Consider the following 16,053-nt stretch of genomic DNA (forward strand, 5'->3'; position numbering starts at 1 on the left):
TTCCTGGTTCAAGTAACATAAACTTTTTTGTTATAGACTGTAAGAACTTAATTTAACAAAATTATTCAATTGCAGATAAGTGTTGTAATTAGTGTGGCTTCAGAAATTACATGCAAAAACACGCAAATTTAGCAGTTTACAATGGTGAAAAGGTTCTGAATTTGGTAAATCACAGTATTAATGACAAAACTACACATAAAAAAAAGTCTCAAAAACGGATGTCTTTAGTGTATGACAGAAATTATCTAACCATTAACTGCATTTTAAGAAAAAAAAGGATGAACATATTGAAAAATAGTTTTAAAGTGATGATTTGAATAAAATATATAAAACAGCAAAAACATTCCTCAAAGGTTTTGTAGTTCTAAACAGCAGCAGGTCAGTTTATAATCTTAACTAGACCACATTTTTAGGATTTGTTCTATCGAGCCTCATCCAGAAAGATGTAGAGCAGACGGACTCAGACTCAGTTTACCTTCATATCACAGTTGTGATGCAGCTGCTCTAATTAGTACCATCACAAAAGACAGACAGCAGCCTTGTGATAAACATCTGCTAAAGAGCTGCTAAAGGGAGTCCAAAGCTGCTGTCTCCAAAGGAAAAAAGAGGCTTTGGAACAAAGATGCTCTATTTATAAGAAGAGTGTTCACTCCGTCCTAAGAAGCAAAATGAATTCAACCACAGATACAATCTTTTTTTTTTTTTTGGGTAAAAATCTTTGGAAAATCTGCTACATTAAAACACATTACTTCAATTTCATGAAATAATCATTATTTATTAAGTACATAAACACAAATAAAAGTTAAGTCTTAACTATCCACTCACTTCTCATAACTAGCATCAGAACTAGCACAACATTTTAGACCTGAAACATCCAATTTATCTACATTTTTAAGACTTTAATGTATTATATTTATTGATTATAACTATAAAAATTAGACAAATACACATTTTTAAGGGAAAACTGTCTCTAACATGATAAGTATCAATAAACACAACACAGAGCTAAAGTTTAGCCTTTTTCCTTTAATGAGTTTTGCTTTAACACATGTGAAAATTGATTACAATGTTTGTAAGAATGATTTCAAGATCAACATTTGATTCAAGTCAATTCTAAAAGTTGGATTCACCACATTTTTCTAGGAGGTTTTGAGCTTAATAACAAGTAGATTACTAAAAAAAATACAAATAAATGCTGATGTTTAAAAAAAAAAAAAACTCAAGTGATTTAACATTTTTGGCAAAAAGCATTTTATATGCTGCTTAAAAAATGCACGTGCATAATTGTCCTTATAGTCTAAGGCTCTGGGTTTAAAAAACAAAAAAAATTAAAAAAGGTTTTTGATTAATTTTTTTATTTTCTTATCGCTGCTTTTGCTATTTTTTTTTTTTATTTTTTTTTTTATTTAAATGTCAGCTTTTGTCAGCCAGTTGATATATTTATGTTACAATACAAAGAAATACATTTGGTTGAAATAGGTTGATTGATTTAGTTAAAAAGGCCAGAGACAATAAGTTTCTTTCTTTCTGTTCCCTTTCATTTTCACCAAGGACAACAGTACCATGAAAAATGTTGTTTGCCATGAAAATGAAATAAATAAACCAAACAAAACTAAAAATTTCATATCTGGTCAAAATGTGCATGATGAAGCTTTATTGACTAGAAACAGAAATAGCTGAGATTCCACACTTCCACATTTCCAAGAAATTGACTTCCATTTTAGAACAGAATGGTGAGAAAAAGGACCAAAATAAACCCTAATAGAGTAAATACCACATTTACCACTCAGATTTACTGCTTTTCCAACTGCCTAACGATAGCTAAATGTTTACTAGTTACACACCTGTAAATGTAGATCAATTCAGATTTCATAAAAATAAAATGATGTAGCAGAATCTATTTCTTTACTGTTCAATAAAAGATAAAGGTTTTAGATGCAAGAAAGCTTTCATGTGTAAAGTATACAACTGTATCATCGGCGTAGTAACAAACATTCAGATTTTAAATCTTCCTGAAAACAAACGAGTTCATGAAAACTCAGCTTTCCTACTCATAATATTTCACAGGAAACCCCCTCCTTCTGTACCAACTTGACTTTGATTGGAGAAGAAATTAATATCCTTAAAAAGTAATGATTGGATTAGCTAACAACATACCAATGTTGACATGGGAAGATGGGAACTCTTCAAAAATGCAAAGATTTGAAGCCTTCTACAATATTTTAGCAACAAAAATATAAATAAGAGACAATAGCAGGTTCACACAAAGCAGCTAGAAAATGAAGAAAATGGAAAAATATGACCTCCAAAGAAAATAAATGCATATAAAACACAGAAAAAAGGCCAACAAATACAAGTGAAGCATCAATTCTAACTAAAAAACCCCACAATTGACCACATCAATCAAACACTGCATGTACCGTTGACAAAAATATACGCAACAACCGTAAAGATTAAAATTGGACTCCTTACCTAAAGCCATTTCGATGAAGCTCAACTGGCCCTCCGAAGGGGAAAGGATTTTTGGCGGCTTGTCCGTCACAGGAGCTGTGAAGAAGGCGAGCAGAAAGAGGGAACACATTAAATTCTCATCGTTCTCCCCCAACGGACAGCTGAGGTATGATTTATTCATCAAAGAACACATTGGAAACGGCACTAAAATGGGAACAAATATCATGAAATGCAATATTTAAAGAGTAGAAAGGATAAATTACTGAGAGCCTGAATGACTCATTCAAAGCCCGAAACATCAATGCACAGTCTGAGGCAGCATCTCTGCTTTAATAAAACCTGCTCCTTATGTAAGCGATGATAATGTGGCTTTGACATAGCTCACACTCAATTGCATTCTGCAGTTTTATTTCAAAAGATGCATCTTTGCTAGAGAAGCAACGGTAACGCTTAAAAGTGAATCTCAATTACAGGAAAACATTCTTCGACACAACTCCATTTGAAATCCACCACCTCCAATTAGACAGCTGCCGGGGAACAAAGCCGTCCTTTTAGAGGCCGCTCATTAGAAAGACTCTCTAATTGGTTTTAGGCTTCAAAGTGACAGAGAGGGTTTTTCTATCCGTGGATGCCTGGAAATACTCAAAGGAACGGAGCTCATTTCTGAACAAATGAGTTTGGTTTGACTGGAGCGACGGTCGAGGAGTTGAACCTGAAGTTTTCTATGCACTAGAAACCTGATCCCACACTGCAGGCCTTCAGTTCTTAAACTATTACTTCTGCTCAACCTCATGTTCTATGTATTAAGAGGTTTAACAGCTTTGTAAATTTAAATGTCCTGCTTTAAAAGGTTATAGGCCTCAAGGCACACATCTCTTCATGTCAATAAGTGAAGCTTTGGCGCAATTTCAATAAGGAAGATCTACTCTCCCAGGTGTGCAGGGCGTTCATCACTACTCTCACCTAGCTCACAAGCCCGGTCGCGGGTCCATCCAGCTCTAAGCATCACAAGCCCGGTCGCAGGTGCACTAGCTCACAAGCCCGGTCGCGGGTGCATCCAGCTCTAAGCATCACAAGCCCGGTCGCGGGCGCACTAGCTCACAAGCCCGGTCGCGGGCGCACTAGATCACAAGCCCGGTCGCGGGCGCACTAGCTCACAAGCCCGGTCGCGGGCGCACTAGATCACAAGCCCGGTCGCGGGCGCACTAGCTCACAAGCCCAGTAGCGGGCTTCACACAGTTGCAGTCATCAGGGCCCAAGTAGATGCAATGGTTGTTTATAAATACTATTCTATCGATTCATGTAAAAATTGTAAATTACTGCATTGATTAAATCCTATGTATGATTTCTTTCCACCGGTTCCTTCAGGAAGATTCACCTGAGGTAAGTCTTCCTAATATTTTTGGGGGATCTCTTCACTTGGTCAAAGATCATCATATCAAGCAGATTTCTACAGCCAGAGCCCAATCGCCAAAAAGACTTATTCATGCAGCCTGTTAATTCATCACAATTAAAATTTTCTACGCAGTTCTGAGTTCTCTCCTTATTGAAATGTATTTCTATTAGAAAAGGTCTGAATGACTAGATGTTCTTCTGGTGCGAAAAGTATCCAATGTCCCCAATTTGCCCATATTCTCCCAATAGATTTCCCAAAAGTTCTGGTTCCTATCTAAAGGAATGGATATGTCTGACTATGACATAACCCAGATTTCCACTGGACCACTTACTATGTAGGAGTGTAAGAGAAAGGCAACCCTACATACATTTCTTCAACTGGTTCATCAATTAAAGATTAGCTCATACGGAATTGGGCCAAATGCTAATAAATCTTTTGAATGTACCAACCATTGACTGTATATGAAAACTGGATAGAGTGTGTATGATGCATAGACAGTACATAGAGAAAACTGGATGGATCATCCCCTCCCCCATTGCGTTCGAAACAAGAAGTACCCGCTGGTCCCATAGACTTCTATTGAGAAATAAACAGCTATTACTCAGTCATTCTGTTTGTCAGAATAACCATTCTTGGTCTGGTGTTTCTTTTGAACATGTTCTTGCTAAACTTACTCTTTGTTTATGATTTTTTTTTTTTTTTATTGCAAGTTATTGAAGTTATAAGCTGGCCAGCCAGATAACTCAATTAGAGCATGTGATGTCCGCTGGCCCCACCTCAAACGTTTGAAGCATTTGACAGATCCTCGAACCAATCACTGCTTACTAACGCCGTCTGGTTCCAAAGTGGCGAAATCGGGCGTTATCCATGCCGCAGAAAACTAGTGACTGTATTGACTTCATTTCATTGGAACCCGAAGGCTGTGGAACCATTTGGAAGGTTGGAACCGGAAAGCTGTGATGTCCCCTATTGATGACATCACAGCCTTGTTTTGTCCATCTCCATTTATGTCAATGATGTCTGAAACAGTATTATAGCTATTTGTATAGCCATGTGAGTTATTGTTACTTCAGGATTCCTAATAACCTGAATCTTTGCCAGAAAGGTATAAATATCTGATCTTAAGTTATGAGCCGAATAATAATAATACATGTATAGGAAAGAGTAAAGTTGAGCTAGGGTGGGATTATATAAATTGGTTTCCTCCCACTCCTTTCAGGCAATCTATTCTTGATTGCTTGAATTAAACTATTTCTAATCTAATCTAATGATGTCTTCCATAGAAAATGGTTTACTTCTGGATCAAACCAAATTTTTTTGTAAAATGGAAGCAGCCATTGTTAGTCAACAGTGCTTGGATGAGTCAGTCATAGTCAATGTTCTTATGGCAACTACTCTCACCAATCATCTTTGGAGAATATGTTGAATGTTTTGAACCTTGGAGCTAGCAGGCCCCGTCTACTTTTATTGAGGCACCGGAACCACTCGCACTCCTGGAAAAATATTGTGACATTGTGTTAGCAAGACGATGTTCAAAAGAGCTATTGGAGCAGGAATGGTTATTCTGATTAATAGAATGACAGGGTTTTAGCTGTTTATATCTCTATAAAAAACTATGGGAGTCTAGGTTTCAGAAACCAGGGGGTACTTCCTGTTTGGAACGCCAGTCCAGTGCTCCTATAGACCCAATAGTAGCAGCAGTCTATCTAATACATGTTCCAGTGTTGTTGGGTTTTCTGTGTTCTTTTCTTTTTTTTAACAACTTAAGAACATAATTCATCAAACTACTTATTAACACTTTCAATGATCTTTGTGACGTTACATGTTTAGGGACTTTTTGCTGCATTTTCGGTAATATTTACTGTTATTTAAATGTCCAAACAAAAAGGAACACACAAAATTTTAGTTTAAATTAATGTGCCCAATGGACAAAAGACATTTAATTTTAATAATTACTAAAAACCAGAAAAATATGTCTCTTATGCGTACTTTTAGCACTTGTATGGGGAAAAAATAAAAAATTTACCATAATTCAATTTGAATCAAATGTATATAAATCCTGATTTAAATAAATAAAATCAAAGTACTAATCAAATTTGTTTTAATTTAAACAGTTTATGGTTGAATCTGAACCATTCAAACCAAACTCTTCTACATAAAAGTACATTTTTAGGACTTGTTCTCCCCAACTGGAAACAGTATGGACCAGGTGTTGCATTATAGAAAAGCACTCGATAAAACTGCCTCCAGTCTCACCTGGAGGTAGGAAAGCGAGACCAGCTCCACAAGCGGCTGGAGTGGTGTGAAAACGGGGGATAGGAAAGGTCTTACAGCGAGAAAAGACCCTACGCCGCAGCGTTTCATGAACACAACCGCACACAGAACATGTCTGCACACACAGGTTCATTTGAGAAGCATTTGTTTTGATGAAGTATATATTTTCTGGTGAAAGAACATCTAAGTTTGTTGTATTTGACTCCTAATCTGCTTCGATTACAGCTGGATCCCTCAGAAAGGGACTGTGAACAAAGCAGAGTTGTTTTTCATGATATAAAAATGCTTTTCAAGCTTTTTCAAGGCTTCTGATGTTTCTGGCTTCAACAAAATATAAGACCATACTTTGATAACTTGTAGTTTATAGTGTGCCTTAAAGTCAAGATCAAAAGACAAACAGAAAAATGCAATACTATGCTCACACCTGGGTTGTGACGTGCAATCATAGACGGGCGAAACGCGGTTTCTTGAACAGGCTTTAAGACAATGGTGTTTTGCACTGGACTAGCGCGGAGGGGGTTCTTCTTTTTCCTTTTATACTGTTCACTATATGTCTTCCAATAGTGACCAGTCTCAAATAGATGCCTGTCCCATAAACAATGGGCCAGATGCCACATATTTGGAATAAACTCTGTGGCTTCTATTTCAAGATATACAGTACTAGCGTATGTCCACCAGCTATAGCTGAATGAGGTTTGGTGCGAAAAGTTGAAGTGGTGCAAATCTGGTGAAACTTCTGACACACACACACACACACACACATATATATATATATATATATATATATATATATATATACATGATTTATGTATATATATACATACACATGATTTATGTATACATATACAGTATATATATACATAAATCATGTGTATATACATATATATGTATATACACACATGATTTATGTATATATATATATATATATATATATATATATATATATATATATATATATATATATATATATATATATATATATATATATATATTTACATACATAAACAGTATGTGTATATTTATATATATACACACACACACACACATATATATATACATATATATGATGAATACGCACATTTACATAGACTTTTCCTAGAAAGTGGTTGCTTGAACGCGCGGTACAGAGGGCGTTGCCAAAGTAACCCTCCTCTTCAGTTCCAGCAGTAGTAATTAATGTCACATTTTTGCGTAAGAGTATCTCAAACAGGGTGTGTAGCTTCATACTTCAGAAACATGATGTTGCATTAAGGAAGGATAAGTCTATTAAACCCTACTAAACCAGCTGGATATGAATGGAATGACGCAGACAGGACCAGAAGTCACGTTTTGCTTGATTTTCAAAATAAAATAAAATAAATTTCCTGTTAGCTTTATTTAAAACTATGATTTCAAATGTCTTGTTCATAGTGAATGACAGTGTTTGTACTACTAAAACATGTCTGGCTTACACACACATTTTAAGCAATAACTTTCCTCTTTTACTCATTTTGTAATTAATCCTGATTCATTCATAGATTTGTTTTAATGTTATCCTTGACGAAAACTTGAACTCGACAACAGAGCGCATAAAATTGCTGCAGGAAGTCATCCAGCATGATGGAACAATATAATCCTCTTTTTTAATTATTTGAGATTTTGTGACATATGTTTCCTAGCAGGGGGCGAGCGGTGGTGGGCTGGTAATTTGTTTCAGTCTTATTTTGAGATGATAACTGCATCCCAATCGACACACATGAGAGGAAAAGCGCTCCGATGGAAGACATTTAAAGCCGTGGGGCAGATGGTGACCGTGTCCAACAGAGTCCAGTTGGAGTTCCTCAGAAGTCGCGAATGCAACTTTTATTGTGAAAAGTTATAATGGAAAACCTTTAGTTTTAAGAGACTGTTCTGATCAAGAAAACTTGGTGTAATGTACATGCTTTGACAGACAGTGGAGCTATTTTAGGAGAATGGAAATCAAGCAGAAGCTCCATCTGTTGAAGACTAAAAGCAATGATTGTATCAACCACACACATGAACACACTGAAAAGAGAATCTGTGACATCACCTACATGATCCAGAACAGGGAACCAGGGCAGAAGTGGGGTGGGACAGTAAACACAGTTTTCTGTTTTAAGCCCAAGATAAAAAAAAGGACATTTTGAAGAAAAGTGAATTTTGAAGGGTTCACCCACTTGCCAATCAAGAAAAGCCAAAATTAAAAAAAAATAGATACATTAGTTTTGAATTAAAATAACAAAATCTGCAGTTATAAGTAACAATATATTACTTTAAATGAAAAGAATAACACGTTTTCATTTTTTTAAAAATATGATTACACAAAATATTTAAACTATGTCAAAATTAAAATCTTTTTGAGGCTTAGAAAGTATTGCTGCGTTAGAAAAGCATTTCCCTAGAGGTAAAAAACAAGCTTTATAAAAAAATAAAAAATTAAATAATAATAAAACTGTTCTGATTTGAAACAGCAAATACACATGTATATATATATATATATATATATATGCCAGAACATTTTAGTTAAGAAGTCTTACAACAGTTTTCCAACTATAGATTAATCTAAGGCTAACTCACTATACGATGTGATTCACGATACATGACTCACAATATCGATAGTATCGCGATATGGCGAACATTGCAATAATCAATATATCACCTTAGTAATCTACGATGTATCACTGTTTTTAAACAAATACATCCTTTATTTTAACTTCATTTTGCAGCATTACTAAAAATATGGTCACCTATTAATAGGGGTGCAATGGATCCGAAAAGTAACGGTTCAGATAATTTTTCTGATCAATAAAAAGTCAAAAGGTGAAATATCGCAATAGGTTAGCATACCAATATTTTCTTCCGACTCTACCTTAAATTTCTCAAAATTCATTCTTATCTGGTTGTGTTTACCAGCCCCAGTTTTTAAAGAATACTGTGCTCAAAAATATTCCAAATGTTTTAGTCTGATATTGGTAAACTAACGCCGCACAGCTTGATGGATTGCTGGAGCATGATGGGTACTGTAGTCACGAACTCAAAAAGTAAACATATTGTTTGTATTTTATGTGTCACAGCTTAACATTGTTGACTTTGTTATTGTCAATAAAGTTTAATCTGTTACTCTCTTTACAAAGTCAGATTATCGTAGATAAAATAGAAAAAGCTCACTTGAAAAGCTTCCCATCAACCCCTCTGGTTCCCCTCTAAGCATTTTGGGTAGTGTAGTCATGTGACATTTTAGGAGTGTTTTGCTTACCCTATACACCTTCTGGTCCATAAAATACAGTAATTAAAACTACAAAATAAAAGTTTGTGATTATAAATTAATTAAAGGAGCAAATGCATTATTAGTTTCGACTTCCTGACAGCCTTGAGACAGTATAAATCTTAACCATGAAAGGCAATCAATGCTAAGAAAGCTCCACTTTAAATTTAGTCAAGAATGTTTTATTTTGAAAGTTTAGGTAAAGCAGGAGAAGCGTGCCCATCCATATCCTGCTCCTCTGTGGGATCCAGCGGGCTGAGGGGCATGTGAACGCGCAGACACACAAATTTAGGATGCATTAGTGAGGCTGGCTGCTCTTCAACAACAAAAACCATAATTCTGCAGTGGTTTTATTATGAGTGGGAGTGGGCAGGCTGCTCGCCAGGGGGGGTAGCAGGAAGCACTCCCAGCCTGACCTGCTTCACCCAAACACGCGTCCTAAAGCGCGTTAACACTCAATCGCAGGCGCATTCCCAAAATCTTGAAAGCGTCCCCTCACAGGGATCTGCTGTGATCACATGATGATGGATGGAGGGACGGCGTAATGAAAAAGAAAAAAAAAGCTGGTTCTCTCCTATTAACTCGCCCATCACCTCCCTCCTCTGCCTCCGCCCGTCAGCGTCTTCTCCGTCCGTCTGCTGCACTCCTCTCAGGGCTGAGATAGAGGGAAGATGAAATAGGATGGAGGGAGGGAGGGACGTGGCCGCGGTCCTCCGTTCACACCTCATTAAAGAGCACTTCAGCAGACGTAGATTAGGAGCGCGCCCGTGCGTACTCGCGCGCACGAGCTGGAGATCATTAAAGAAAAGATGCAGTGTACTCGCCGAGCATCTTTCCACTGCGGCAAATAAATGAAAGCAGCTTTCAGGCAACTTGAGAGGCAAACCTTGTTAGTCATACATGTGTGGAGGAGAAATCGTGTAAATTCGACTCGTCAGATTTTCGTTTGATCCCACGCTGCAGCTGGACGGAAAAATCTGCTTGAAGATCCCGAAGATTACTTCTACTGATGGGGTCAATAATCATCAGCCACTTGAAAAGATGGCAGATGAATAAAATGCTAATAGGGCATCTATAAAGACGTTTTATTGGCCGTCGTCAGGAAAGAACGGCAAACTGGTGGAATCTTGTATTTGGAAGTACAATGCATTATTGCTCGCCTGGTGCTTTTTTTTATGGCTAAATAAACGGGGCAACAGTCTGGAAAATGCCACTATAAATACTTAATGTGACCCCGGCCCGGCGGAAATGGCTTTCACTGCTATACATAAAACCAGAGTTCCCCTTCAGCATGACAATCGCACAAACACACGACACGTACACGCATGTTTGTGTGAGTCGCTGCCGATGCTTCAGCAGATATGTAGAATTCAGACAAATATTTGAAGCAAAAATACTACTGTCTTCATTTTTTTAGACACTTTTTAGCTTAAAAACCGTCAAAATGATGATAAAATAGCCCTTTCTTGGATGCACCATCTTTTCAATCTAAAATAGGATCTGCAGATTTCACGAAAACATAACTCCTATTGACAAATAATACTTTTAACGATTGTAAACTTGCTGTTAATCAAAAGTATTTGGTTATCAATATAAATGCTGATATAGAATGGATGGGTTTGGACATGGAGCCAAGAGAGAAAATTATCAAATAGCTGCTATTGAAGGGATGTTTTCATAATCATACTGTAAAAAATAAAATGTTTGATTAATTAACAAAAATTTGATAATTTGTTATATTTAAAAATGTTAGTTATTATCCAATTGAAATTTTAGGTTGATTAAACCGTCAACAAAACGTATCATTTTAAATGTAACAAAGTACCAAATTTTTGTTCATTAATCCAATGTTTCAGTTTTTTACAGTTTTTCAAGATCAAATATCCTAATATAAATAAACTAATCATCATTTTTTTTTAAATAGCTTCCAGTTGAACTTGTACAAAAATAAAAGCCTAAAACTGAAAAACTAACATACAGAAGTCTGGAGATGTACGATTTTAGGACTATTTACAACATGCTAATGGGGGTTTGAATAATAAAAAAATCAATGATGGACCATGTGAGGAAACTGTCAAAGAAAAAGCCTTTTTATTTTTGTTTAAGTGGCCAAAGCTGCAAAAAAAATCCCTTTTTAAAGACACGTATGAAGTGGAGACGTCCATCTTTATGCCAACTTTCAGGCACGGTGGTGGAAGTGTGATGGTTGGGACTCAAACATAGTCGACTACAAATTCATTTTTCTAAATTTCCCTAAAAAAATACAACAAATTCTACAGCTTTTTGTTATTATAGAAACCAAACTCTAATAATGATTAAATGTACAAACACTTTTACATGTTGAGTAATCACGTTTCTTTTTTTATTGTTTTATACTAAAAACAATGCTCAGATTATTGATATATTTTAGAAACGTAACCCTTAAATACCGGAGTTTTGGCCGGCAACACAAAATTACACATTTTTTAAACATTGTTATTCTTCAACCTTCGACATAATTAACATAATTCCAATGGACTTCAAAGTAGAGAACTGACAGAATCAGCTGGTTTGCATTCATTGCACAATAACTTCACTGCCGTACAGTGTTGCATATAAGCACAATCTGCTTCAGAATTTGTTACGTTAATCGCATAAACAGTTGTATATTTACGGTAATTCATGAAACGTCAACACGTGAACTCGATGGGCTGCAGCTCGAGTCAACAATAACCACCATCGGTGGTTATTGTTGACTCGACCTATAGTATGGTGGTATAAACTGCAGAGGGGAGGGAGGCCTGTAGGAAGAAAGGTCAAGTCTAAGACCACAGAGGACTTGTGGAGGGAGAGGAGAAGGATACGAGGACAGGTTGGTGTTTGAAAGGACTGAGGCTACGGTCAAGAATACAACTGACACCGCACTATAGTGAGGCATCGGCAGAATCTACGAGATTAGTTGCCAACATCAGATATTTTTGAAAATTCTTGGTGTGGTCAGGGTTAAGACTAGGGTATCTATGGTTGGATCGCCAGCTCTGATTGATGATGTGTAAATGCCTTATCCATAGCAAGAGTCACTGCCCGATAGCCTGGAGGTATTTAAAAGCGGGCCACTCTTATCTTTTCAGTTTACATGTTTTTAGACAACATGTCTCTCAAGAAAGCACAATGTTCTGTCTTCTTTGTGTTTTTCTCAATGTTAACCTCATTTTATTAATACGCGGGTCTTGGTGTCATGGAGTTTGGTTCAGCATCTATGTGGTCTCCCCATTTATACCATGGACGGGATCACCAAACTGACATTTGTCGTTGCCAGGCCAGTGTTAACAGCCCCTGTCGAATGCCTGCACTACTGTACGATTTCTAACACTTGGACAGTGGCAGTGGGATGGCAGCACAGGGGCAGGGGGTGGCTGAAAGGTGGCAGTCTGGAATCAAACGATCATCAGACGATTTTGGGAATCTTAGAGACCATCTCACGAGTCAATTATCACTCTGTTGCCTTCCTGCCACTGGACTGCCACCACACAACCTCCAAATGTGGTCGATGTCAAGAAATCGTCCGATTGCCATAAAATTGTAACTTTTTCTTAAAACCTCCGTAGCCGCCACCCAGAGTGTAAAAACGCGATTGCCACTTTTCAATTACATATGGCACAGAGGGGTCACCTGCCAAACTTGATGAATAATGTGCATTTAGGTTGTCGTGTGGTGGCATTTTGGGAAATGTGACGATAGTCTAGGGCAGGGTGTCCAAAGTCAGTCCTCGAGGGCTAACCAACCTACCATTGGCTTTCATTATTGGCTAAACACAACTGATCCTGTCAAGTCCGCCCCGATCAAGTCTGATTAGAGACACCTGGTCCTGTCCCTTCTTAAGACCTCTCCTGTTGGCTCTTCGTTGCCGGACCGTCTCAGCTTCTCCGCTCAAAGATCACGTCCAGTCGTTGGAGTGTTTATTCCCGCCTGAAGCCTCTGATCTTCGCTCGTCTCGTCACATCTCTTCGACTCACCGCATCTCTCTGCTACTTCTTCCCTCCCCGCAGCAGCGACATCATCTCCCAAGAGACCCGCGCCACCTGCTGGTTTGGAGGGTTTCCCACAATCCCCAAAGACTTTTTCCTGGTGAAAATAAACTCATTCTTCTCCTCACTTTGTGTCTGCTCCTTTTGGCTTTCCTAAACATCACCTGACAGATCCAGGTAATCATTAGCAGATAAGGCAGGGTCTCTGGAAAACCAGCAGGAGGCCGGCCCTCGCAGACTGACTTTGGACACCCCAGTCTAGGCAGACGCAGGGCAAAAAGGAGGATTTAGTGTGGCTTCCTTTAAACTCATCGTCCAGGTGTGAACTCTTCTATGTTTTTCATATCAGTGTAACGACCTAATAGCTGAAACAACAACGTCCCTTTGATTCATGGTCTTTCCCATCCTCTAGAGTCAACTCAAACATTTACTCAGCTGTAAAAGGAAAACTTCATTTCAACTATCTTGACGTTGGATGTAGATTTGAGATGCAAAAGATGTTCCTTGGAGAATGTACAGACGACAAATGGATGGGTTGTTCCTGGAATGTTGTAGACCGAGTTTCGCAGACGTGTCAGCCGCTCCTGGTTACCCAGCACTCAGATATGGCTGCATCTTTTTTTGTGTTCTGCGGAGCTTCAGGCACTTGTTATCATAGATATGTTTGAGGCGCGGGAGATGAATCTTTTATAGAAAAGAGGATCCTGCTTGTTAAAAATACACCCAATGCTCTCCGAGACTCAGAGTTGAAATTGTGATCTTTGAAAGCGGTAAAAAAAAAAAAAAACACAAACAACTTGATAAAAATGGACCTTATAGAAATTACACTGCAACACACTCCGGGAATACTTGTTGAAAAATAACAATATGGCAACCCTGCAGGAACGGAACGTAATAAGAGTATATTTCCTTATTGAAAAAGGCAATGTTTGAGAAGATCCATCAAAGTAATTGAATATGAGAAGGCTCGCAGGATAGCGCGATGCATCCAAGGGAAATCACATCAATCACATAGGTGCAGGCGGGAAGATTTTGGAAAAAAACACACACATACACAAAATGACTCACAATGGTCATGTGGTAACCGGCAAGATCTATACTTTGATGACACGAGACAACAGGAGATATTTGCTGAGCTAAACAAAAGCTTTTCATCAAAGATTAAAGAGATGCTTTCAATTAAAACCAGATATTCAATCAGAACTCCTGGCACACATTGACTGTATAAGAATTGGACTGATTGACTCCTCCCCTCTTGCATTTTAAACAGGAAGTACCTGCTGATTCCAAGAAGTCAAAACCTCATTGACTTCAATCGAGAAAAAAACTGTTATTACTCTGTCGTTCTATTTGTCAGAATAACCATTCTTGCTCTAAAACCTTTTTAACATGTTCTTGATATTCCATATATATCTATATCTAGAGCATTAAGTGTTCTTTATTTTAAATTGTTTTTTTCATTTTAAGTTGTTAAAGTTATAAACTGACCAATCAGATGTCTCAATAAAAGTATTTGGTTTCCACATCCAACGTTCAAACCATCTAATTGACAGATTTCGCTGAGCTTGTTTTCACGTGGTAGGTACGGTGGCCCTTAAGTGCCAATCACACCAACAAATGACTCAATGCAAAAAACCTTTTCAAGATCATAATGAGGATTTTAAAAATCAAAACATTTAAGAAATTAAAAATAAAATTCCAGAAACCAAAACACAGTTCCAAAAAAAAGTAAAAGAACTAAAAATGGGAAAAAAAATGCAGAAATGCTTGAAGAAAATAGGAGAATAAACCAGTAAAGGTTGGTATAACGGGACATACTTCTTTATACTACTTCTAAGAATAATATTATACAAATATTGATTAGGGCTGGGAATCACTGGGTAACTCACGATACGATCCGATACGCGATACATGGCTCACGATATCGATAATATCGTGAAACTGCGAAAATTGGTAAAAATCCTCTCTAATAAGTAACATTATATTGAAGAACACACATTTTTGGGAAAATATATCCCAATTAATAAACTGTTTTTATTTTGTGCAACAACTTATAGACACGTTTGTGCAACATTGCTGGCTTCAGTAATACTATGTCTTTGTCTATGTTTGTGCTCCTGTCCTTGCCGGTGGACCTCACCTCTGGCTCGTCTTGTGCCCCCAGCTGTCCCCCAGTCCCATCTTCAATGCTTTTTAAAAATTATAGTTGTAGACTTAGATACGCTAATTATTCTTTAACAGTCCCGGTACGTTGCTTGTCCGTCCTGGGAGAGGATCTCTCCTTAATGTAGACATCCCTGAGGTTTCTTCTCGTTTTTTCCTCAGGATCAGCTTTTTTTCAGGAGTTTTTCTTTACGGGTCTAAGGGTATGGATACTAGTTTAGCTTAGTCTGTTTAGTTTAGCAGCCAGCTGTTCTTTATATTTAATGATTGACTTTATATTTTTGCATAATTACCAGTGTAAAGCCAATTTAGACAACTGTGTTGTGATATTAGGCTATTTTGATTTATTTATTTATTTACCTTTATTTAACCAGGGAAGTCCTGTTGACATTAAAAATCTATTTTTCAAAGGAGCTATATCAATAAAACTGAAATAAATTTGTTGTCCATTATTTCAATTAAAAGTTATTTACTATGAAGCGATACTGGACATGCTC

The 16,053-nt window shown here is 37.3% G+C and overlaps 1 protein-coding gene across 3 annotated transcripts in view; it reads right to left on the bottom strand.

Annotated features, from left to right (window-relative positions):
• LOC112160059 (interleukin-1 receptor accessory protein-like 1-B) overlaps positions 1-16,053 on the bottom strand; it is a gene marked incomplete in the record, with an annotated part of 393,180 nt that overhangs the window by 152,460 nt on the left and 224,667 nt on the right. For all 3 annotated transcript variants that reach the window (XM_024294396.2, XM_024294395.2, XM_036215438.1), the window contains 1 exon segment: positions 2,473-2,547. In XM_024294396.2, coding sequence (XP_024150164.1) covers positions 2,473-2,547 — 75 coding nt within the window.

Source organism: Oryzias melastigma, linkage group LG2 (assembly GCF_002922805.2).
Source record: "Oryzias melastigma strain HK-1 linkage group LG2, ASM292280v2, whole genome shotgun sequence".
Classification (NCBI taxonomy): domain Eukaryota; kingdom Metazoa; phylum Chordata; class Actinopteri; order Beloniformes; family Adrianichthyidae; genus Oryzias; species Oryzias melastigma.